The 9,441-nt window shown below is 60.6% G+C and overlaps 2 protein-coding genes across 9 annotated transcripts in view; one reads left to right on the forward strand and one right to left on the reverse strand.

Moving 5' to 3' along the window:
- The window catches only part of LOC118451815, an 8,628-nt gene extending 1,614 nt beyond the window's left edge, over nt 1-7,014 (forward strand). The window contains exons 1-4 of one of the 8 annotated variants that reach the window (XM_035889882.1): nt 25-160; nt 254-292; nt 386-1,348; nt 6,551-7,014. In XM_035889882.1, coding sequence (XP_035745775.1) covers nt 487-1,348; nt 6,551-6,768 — 1,080 coding nt within the window. In that variant the 5' untranslated portion in view covers nt 25-160; nt 254-292; nt 386-486 and the 3' untranslated portion in view covers nt 6,769-7,014. Of the gene's footprint in view, nt 1-24; nt 161-253; nt 1,349-1,573; nt 1,702-6,127; nt 6,385-6,550 lie in introns of those variants that run through there. The other 7 variants (XM_035889881.1, XM_035889877.1, XM_035889876.1 and 4 more) reach the window with 7 other exon arrangements.
- A 647-nt stretch (nt 7,015-7,661) lies between these two features.
- LOC118451816 (natterin-4-like) overlaps nt 7,662-9,441 on the reverse strand; it is a 2,568-nt gene continuing 788 nt past the window's right edge. The window contains exon 2 of the mRNA XM_035889883.1: nt 7,662-8,873. Within this exon, the coding sequence (XP_035745776.1) occupies nt 7,864-8,748 (885 nt within the window). The 5' untranslated portion in view covers nt 8,749-8,873 and the 3' untranslated portion in view covers nt 7,662-7,863. The remainder of the gene's footprint in view (nt 8,874-9,441) is intronic.

Raw genomic sequence — 9,441 nt, forward strand, 5'->3', positions numbered from 1 at the left:
GCGTGCCAGCGCAAGGGTTGGCGTCGCGGTTGCGTCACAGCGCAGGCTTGCACTGTGGCGTCATGGTTGCATCGCAGCATAAGGGTTCGCGCTGCGGCGTCACGGTTGCATCACAGCGCAGGCTTGCGCCACGGCGTCGCGGTTGCGTCGCAGCATAAGGGTTTGCACCATGGCAACACAGTTGCGTCACAGCATTACGTTTGCATCGCAGCACAGGTTTGCATGACGGCATCACATTTGCATCACAGCGCAGGCTTGCGCCGGGGCGTCGCGGTTGCGTCGCAGCATAAGGGTTTGCACCATGGCGGCACGGTTGCATCGCAGCGTCACATTCGCGTCGCGGCACAGGTTTGCATGACGGCATCACATTTGCATCACAGCGCAGGCTTGCGCCGGGGCGTCGCGGTTGCGTCGCAGCATAAGGGTTTGCACCATGGCGGCACGGTTGCATCGCAGCGTCACATTCGCGTCGCGGCACAGGTTTGCATGACGGCATCACATTTGCATCACAGCGCAGGCTTGCGCCGGGGCGTCGCGGTTGCGTCGCAGCATAAGGGTTTGCACCATGGCGGCACGGTTGCATCGCAGCGTCACATTCGCGTCGCGGCACAGGTTTGCATGACGGCATCACATTTGCATCACAGCGCAGGCTTGCGCCGGGGCGTCGCGGTTGCGTCGCAGCATAAGGGTTTGCACCATGGCGGCACGGTTGCATCGCAGCGTCACATTCGCGTCGCGGCACAGGTTTGCATGACGGCATCACATTTGCATCACAGCGCAGGCTTGCGCCGGGGCGTCGCGGTTGCGTCGCAGCATAAGGGTTTGCACCATGGCGGCACGGTTGCATCGCAGCGTCACATTCGCGTCGCGGCACAGGTTTGCATGACGGCATCACATTTGCATCACAGCGCAGGCTTGCGCCGGGGCGTCGCGGTTGCGTCGCAGCATAAGGGTTTGCACCATGGCGGCACGGTTGCATCGCAGCGTCACATTCGCGTCGCGGCACAGGTTTGCATGACGGCATCACATTTGCATCACAGCGCAGGCTTGCGCCGGGGCGTCGCGGTTGCGTCGCAGCATAAGGGTTTGCACCATGGCGGCACGGTTGCATCGCAGCGTCACATTCGCGTCGCGGCACAGGTTTGCATGACGGCATCACATTTGCATCACAGCGCAGGCTTGCGCCGGGGCGTCGCGGTTGCGTCGCAGCATAAGGGTTTGCACCATGGCGGCACGGTTGCATCGCAGCGTCACATTCGCGTCGCGGCACAGGTTTGCATGACGGCATCACATTTGCATCACAGCGCAGGCTTGCGCCGGGGCGTCGCGGTTGCGTCGCAGCATAAGGGTTTGCACCATGGCGGCACGGTTGCATCGCAGCGTCACATTCGCGTCGCGGCACAGGTTTGCATGGCGGCATCATATTTGCATCACAGCACAGGCTTGCGCCGGGGCATCACAGTTGCATCACAGCATGAGGGTTTGCACCATGGCAACGCGGTTGCGTCGCAGCGTCACGTTCGCATCGCAGCACAGGTTTGCATGACGGCATCACATTTGCATCACAGCACAGGCTTGCGCCGGGGCATCACAGTTGCATCACAGCATGAGGGTTTGCACCACGGCGGCACGGTGCGTCGCAGCGTCACGTTCGCATCGCGGCACAGGTTTGCATGACGGTATCACGTTTGCATCACAGCGCAGGCTTGCGCCGGGGCATCACAGTTGCATCACAGCATGAGGGTTTGCACCACGGCGGCACGGTGCGTCGCAGCGTCACGTTCGCATCGCGGCACAGGTTTGCATGACGGTATCACGTTTGCATCACAGCGCAGGCTTGCGCCGGGGCATCACAGTTGCATCACAGCATGAGGGTTTGCACCACGGCGGCACGGTGCGTCGCAGCGTCACGTTCGCATCGCGGCACAGGTTTGCATGACGGTATCACGTTTGCATCACAGCGCAGGCTTGCGCCGGGGCATCACAGTTGCATCACAGCATGAGGGTTTGCACCACGGCGGCACGGTGCGTCGCAGCGTCACGTTCGCATCGCGGCACAGGTTTGCATGACGGTATCACGTTTGCATCACAGCGCAGGCTTGCGCCGGGGCATCACAGTTGCATCACAGCATGAGGGTTTGCACCACGGCGGCACGGTGCGTCGCAGCGTCACGTTCGCATCGCGGCACAGGTTTGCATGACGGTATCACGTTTGCATCACAGCGCAGGCTTGCGCCGGGGCATCACAGTTGCATCACAGCATGAGGGTTTGCACCACGGCGGCACGGTGCGTCGCAGCGTCACGTTCGCATCGCGGCACAGGTTTGCATGACGGTATCACGTTTGCATCACAGCGCAGGCTTGCGCCGGGGCATCACAGTTGCATCACAGCATGAGGGTTTGCACCACGGCGGCACGGTGCGTCGCAGCGTCACGTTCGCATCGCGGCACAGGTTTGCATGACGGTATCACGTTTGCATCACAGCGCAGGCTTGCGCCGGGGCATCACAGTTGCATCACAGCATGAGGGTTTGCACCACGGCGGCACGGTGCGTCGCAGCGTCACGTTCGCATCGCGGCACAGGTTTGCATGACGGTATCACGTTTGCATCACAGCGCAGGCTTGCGCCGGGGCATCACAGTTGCATCACAGCATGAGGGTTTGCACCACGGCGGCACGGTGCGTCGCAGCGTCACGTTCGCATCGCGGCACAGGTTTGCATGACGGTATCACGTTTGCATCACAGCGCAGGCTTGCGCCGGGGCATCACAGTTGCATCACAGCATGAGGGTTTGCACCACGGCAGCGCGGTTGCGTCGCAGCGTCACGTTCACGTCGCGGCACAGGTTTGCATGGCGGCATCATATTTGCGTCACACCGCAGGCTTGCGCCGGGGCATCGCGGTTGCATTGCAGCATAAGCGTTTGCGCCGTGGCATCGCGGTTGCGTCACAGCGCAAGCTTGTGCCGCAGTATTGCGGTTGCGTCGCAGCATGAGGGTTTGCACCACGGCAGCGCGGTTGCGTCGCAGCGTCACGCTCGCGTTGTGGCACAGGTTTGCATGACGGCATCACATTTGCATCACAGCGCAGGTTTGTGCCGGGGCATCACGGTTGCGTCGCAGCATGAGGGTTTGCACCACGGCAGCGCGGTTGCGTCGCAGCGTCACGCCCGCGTTGTGGCACAGGTTTGCATGACGGTATCACGTTTGCATCACAGCGCAGGCTTGCACCGGGGCGTCGCAGTTGCATCGCAGCATACGCTGCACCGGGGCATCGCGGTTGCGTCGCAGCGTCACGCCCGCGTTGTGGCACAGGTTTGCATGACGGTATCACGTTTGCATCACAGCGCAGGCTTGCACCGGGGCGTCGCAGTTGCATCGCAGCATACGCTGCACCGGGGCATCGCGGTTGCGTCGCAGCGTCACGCCCGCGTTGTGGCACAGGTTTGCATGACGGTATCACGTTTGCATCACAGCGCAGGCTTGCACCGGGGCGTCGCAGTTGCATCGCAGCATACGCTGCACCGGGGCATCGCGGTTGCGTCGCAGCGTCACGCCCGCGTTGTGGCACAGGTTTGCATGACGGTATCACGTTTGCATCACAGCGCAGGCTTGCACCGGGGCGTCGCAGTTGCATCGCAGCATACGCTGCACCGGGGCATCGCGGTTGCGTCGCAGCGTCACGCCCGCGTTGTGGCACAGGTTTGCATGACGGTATCACGTTTGCATCACAGCGCAGGCTTGCACCGGGGCGTCGCAGTTGCATCGCAGCATACGCTGCACCGGGGCATCGCGGTTGCGTCGCAGCGTCACGCCCGCGTTGTGGCACAGGTTTGCATGACGGTATCACGTTTGCATCACAGCGCAGGCTTGCACCGGGGCGTCGCAGTTGCATCGCAGCATACGCTGCACCGGGGCATCGCGGTTGCGTCGCAGCGTCACGCCCGCGTTGTGGCACAGGTTTGCATGACGGTATCACGTTTGCATCACAGCGCAGGCTTGCACCGGGGCGTCGCAGTTGCATCGCAGCATACGCTGCACCGGGGCATCGCGGTTGCGTCGCAGCGTCACGCCCGCGTTGTGGCACAGGTTTGCATGACGGTATCACGTTTGCATCACAGCGCAGGCTTGCACCGGGGCGTCGCAGTTGCATCGCAGCATACGCTGCACCGGGGCATCGCGGTTGCGTCGCAGCGTCACGCCCGCGTTGTGGCACAGGTTTGCATGACGGTATCACGTTTGCATCACAGCGCAGGCTTGCACCGGGGCGTCGCAGTTGCATCGCAGCATACGCTGCACCGGGGCATCGCGGTTGCGTCGCAGCGTCACGCCCGCGTTGTGGCACAGGTTTGCATGACGGTATCACGTTTGCATCACAGCGCAGGCTTGCACCGGGGCGTCGCAGTTGCATCGCAGCATACGCTGCACCGGGGCATCGCGGTTGCGTCGCAGCGTCACGCCCGCGTTGTGGCACAGGTTTGCATGACGGTATCACGTTTGCATCACAGCGCAGGCTTGCACCGGGGCGTCGCAGTTGCATCGCAGCATACGCTGCACCGGGGCATCGCGGTTGCGTCGCAGCGTCACGCCCGCGTTGTGGCACAGGTTTGCATGACGGTATCACGTTTGCATCACAGCGCAGGCTTGCACCGGGGCGTCGCAGTTGCATCGCAGCATAAGGGTTTGCACCACAGCGTCGCGTTTGTATCGCAGCACAGGTTTGCACCGCGGCGTCGCATTTACATCACAGCACAGTCTTGTGCCGCAACGTCGCATTTCTGCCGCAGTGCACGTTTGCGCCGCAGCGTCGAATTTGCACCGCAGCATCACGTTCGTGTCGCAGCGCACGTTTGTGCCGCAGCATCGCGTTTGCACCACAGCGTCGCGTTTGTGTCACGACACAGGTTTGCGCCGCAGTGTCGCATTCGCGTCGCAGGTCAGCCTTTGCATCATGGTGTCACATCTGCGTCGCAGCGCACCTTTGCGCCACAGTGTGGCGTTTGCATCAGAGCGTCGCAGTTGCATCACAGCACAGCTTTGCGCCGCGGCGTCGCATTTCCATCGCAGCGTGGGTTTGCACCACAGCGTCGCATTTCCATCATGGCATCACATTTGTGTCGCGCCCCAGGTTTGCACCGCAGCGTCACATTTGCGTCATGACGCGGGTTTGCACCACAGCGTCACATTTATGTCGCAGCACAGGTTTGCACTGTGGCATCGCGTTTCCTGGCTCAGGCTCGCGCCACGGCGTCGTGTTTGCATCGCAGCACAGGTTTGCACTGTGGCATCGCGTTTCCATCATGGCATCATGTTTCTGTCGCAGCACAGGTTTGCATCACAGCGCAGCTTTGCGTCACGGCGTCGCATTTGCACCGCGGCTCAGGCTCGCGCCACGGCGTCGTGTTTGCATCGTGGCACAAACCTGCGCCGCAAGGCCACGTTTGCGTCACAGAACAGTTTTCTGCTGCAATGTCGCATTTCCGTCGCAGCACAGGTTTGCATCACAGCGCAGCTTTGCGTCACGGCGTCGCATTTGCACCGCGGCTCAGGCTCGCGCCACGGCGTCGTGTTTGCATCGCAGCACAGGTTTGCACCGCGGCGTCGCATTTACATCACAACACAGTCTTGTGCCGCAACGTCGCATTTCTGCCGCAGTGCAGGTTTGCGCCGCAGCGTCGAATTTGCACCGCAGCATCACGTTCGTGTCGCAGCGCACGTTTGTGCCGCAGCATCGCGTTTGCACCACAGCGTCGCGTTTGTGTCACGACACAGGTTTGCGCCGCAGTGTCGCATTCGCGTCGCAGCTCAGCCTTTGCATCATGGTGTCACATCTGCGTCGCAGCGCACCTTTGCGCCGCAGTGTGGCGTTTGCATCAGAGCGTCGCAGTTGCATCACAGCACAGCTTTGCGCCGCGGCGTCGCATTTCCATCGCAGCGTGGGTTTGCACCACAGCGTCGCATTTCCATCATGGCATCACATTTGTGTCGCGCCCCAGGTTTGCACCGCAGCGTCACATTTGCGTCATGACGCGGGTTTGCACCACAGCGTCACATTTATGTCGCAGCACAGGTTTGCACTGTGGCATCGCGTTTCCATCATGGCATCATGTTTCTGTCGCAGCACAGGTTTGCACCGCAGCATCGCATTTGCGTCACAGCGCAGGTTTGCGCCACAGCATCGCGTTTTGTCACATTTGTGTCGCAGCCCAGGTTTGCGCTGTGGCATTGTGTTTCCATCGTGGCCTCACGTTTGTGTCACAGCCCAGGTTTGCGCACTGTGTCACATTTGCATCACAGCGTGGGTTTGCACCACAGCGTGATGTTTGTGTCACATGGCCAGGCTGAATCCGTGGGACCTGGCCAGGCTGGATCCATGGAACATGGCCAGGCTGGATCCGTGGGACCTGGCCACGGCGCGGGTTTGCACCGCAGCGTCGCGTTTCCATTGTGGCATCACATTTGTGTCGCACCCCAAGTTTGCGCCGCAGCGTCACATTTGCATCATGACGCGGGTTTGCACCACAGCGTCGCGTTTGTTTCACAGCCCAGGTTTGCACTGCAGCGTCGCATTTGCGTCACAGCGCAGGTTTGCGTCACAGCGCGGGTTTGCATCGCCGCGTCCCGTTTGCATCGCAGCATACGCTTTGCATTGCGGCGTCGCATCGACCTTGCAGCGCACATTTGCGCCGCAGCATGGCATTTGCATCACAGCGCAGGTTTGCGCCACAGCATCGCGTTTGCACCACATCGTCGCGTTTGTGTCATGACACAGGTTTGCGCCGCAGTGTCGCATTCGCATCACAGCTCAGGCTTTGCATCATGGTGTCGCATCTGCGTCGCAGCGCACCTTTGCGCCGCAGTGTGGCGTTTGCATCAGAGCGTCGCAGTTGCATCACAGCACAGCTTTGCGCCGCGGCGTCGCATTTCCATCGCAGCGTGGGTTTGCACCACAGCGTCGCATTTCCATCATGGCATCACATTTGTGTCGCGCCCCAGGTTTGCACCGCAGCGTCACATTTGCGTCATGACGCGGGTTTGCACCACAGCGTCACATTTATGTCGCAGCACAGGTTTGCACTGTGGCATCGCGTTTCCATCATGGCATCATGTTTCTGTCGCAGCACAGGTTTGCACCGCAGCATCGCATTTGCGTCACAGCGCAGGTTTGCGCCACAGCATCGCGTTTGCACCGCAGCGTCGCGTTTGTGTCACGACACAGGTTTGCGCCGCAGTGTCGCATTCGCGTCGCAGCTCAGGCTTTGCGTCATGGTGTCGCATCTGCGTCGCAGCGCACCTTTGCGCCGCAGTGTGGCGTTTGCATCAGAGCGTCGCAGTTGCATCACAGCACAGCTTTGCGCCGCGGCGTCGCATTTCCATCGCAGCGTGGGTTTGCACCACAGCGTCGCATTTCCATCATGGCATCACATTTGTGTCGCGCCCCAGGTTTGCACCGCAGCGTCACATTTGCGTCATGACGCGGGTTTGCACCACAGCGTCACATTTATGTCGCAGCACAGGTTTGCACTGTGGCATCGCGTTTCCATCATGGCATCATGTTTCTGTCGCAGCACAGGTTTGCACCGCAGCATCGCATTTGCGTCACAGCGCAGGTTTGCGCCACAGCATCGCGTTTGCACCGCAGCGTCCCCCTGCCCAGTTTTGGGGGGGAAAATAGAAAATGCGGACTGCAAAAATAGCATTTTCCTGTATTCCACGTTGTCGCCGTGCCGTTGCAGAGCAAGGAGGCAAAAATAAAAGCGTTTCGGGTCATTGCTATCTCATTTTGGGGTGAGATGGTCACTATTTGGGGAGAAAAAAGAAAGAAAAAGCAGATTGCAAGGAGAAGAGAAGACCAAGCCGCCCTAGGCCTGGCATGGTGGGACATCGGTGATGGGCCAACACTCTGTGACGCCAGCCCGGACACCCACCACCGCCCGGCTGCGAATCCACCCCGTCACAGCCACATGGTGAGGTCGGCCATGGTCAAAATCCCGGGTCAGTCGCGCACTGAAGGGGATGTGGACATCCAACCGCCGTCCCTCCAGGGCCACCGCGCACCCCGTCCGGGGCTGGACCTCCGTCTCCACCACGTGGGTATGGACAACGTACTCGCTGATGCTGGCTCCCCCTACCCAGGGGATGCTGGTGATGTTGGTGACCTCCCAGCCCGTCCCATTGAAGGCCAAAAGGGCAGCTTGCAACACTCCACGGACGGTGCTGAAGACCCTCTGGTCCATCTCCCAGTCGTGGGCCATCTCAGTGGCCTCCTCCAAGGTGACAGCTTCCCGCAGCCCTTGGCAGCCCTTGTTTGTCACCGTGGTCTTCATCAAGGTGACGTCCTCCCCGCGCTCCACCGCCCCACTCATGTTGTAGCGGACATCAGAGATGGTGATGTCTGCCGGGCCCTTCTTGACCACCAAGACTTGGTACCACTTGAACCAAACCTCCTCACCGTCCACCATCATGAAGGCAGCCCTCTGCACTTTGGCGACCTTGCCCAAGCCATAGCGGTTCCTCCCAATGAAGACATCAACGAGTGGGCAACCCTCCACGGCATTTTCGGGCACACTGCCAAAGGAATCATCCACCCAATCCAGTGCCTCAAAGCCTCCCACGTTGACCAACAACTTGAAGTCGCGGGTCTGCCGCTCCCATCCTCCGAACGGGTAGAAGCAGAAGGGACCTCGGGTGGGGACGTAGGCATCGGTGCTGCAGCCGCGCTGCCCCGTTGAGCAGATATACTCCATCCTCTTGGCGTAGTCATTCCAGTTGGAGACAGCATCAGGGGGCAGCTTGCCTTCGAAAGCCACCCACTTCAGGTACGAAGGTGGCTCTTCATCCCGCTTCTTCCGGGGAAGGCTCCAGCTGGAGGCTATGGGGAGAAACCGGGAGATTTTGGTGAAATGAGGCACCTCCATCCCGCCCCGCCACCTCTAAGCTGCCGGAGCAACGTCTTGCAGAGGCCCTGCTCGTTGGGGAAGCTGCCAGCGCGCGACGTCCCCGCGCTTGCCCTAGCGTGGTTGGCCAAGAAAATGATGAGTGAGATACCTCAACCAACGTCTCGTAAATTTGGCGGGGGCAAAGTGGAGACAATCCTGCTAAAAATGAGAAGAGTGGAGAACTTCATGCGTTGGAGATCACGCACTGGGTTTAAGCGGCCAGGGTTTGGGTTGGTGGGGGGGAGCTGCAGCAGCGACCTTTTGACGAAGAGTCATGGGGCTGACCCACGTTGGACACAACGAGGTCTAAGTGGCTTCCAAATGGAGCCACCACTGGCCAAACCTGAGGCCACCAGAGATGCTGGTGGTGCCTCTGTGACAACGTGGTTAAGAAAGGTTAAAAGATCTGTGAGAGGAGTGAGGAAGTGAGGGGAGGAACAACCCTGCAGACGCCGAGGTTGGTGGAGAAGGAGGGCAAGGAGCTGCTCCAGGCACCAGAGA

This window comes from Egretta garzetta, unplaced genomic scaffold (genome assembly GCF_000687185.1).
Source record: "Egretta garzetta isolate BGI_Z169 unplaced genomic scaffold, ASM68718v1 scaffold1342, whole genome shotgun sequence".
Lineage (NCBI taxonomy): Eukaryota > Metazoa > Chordata > Aves > Pelecaniformes > Ardeidae > Egretta > Egretta garzetta.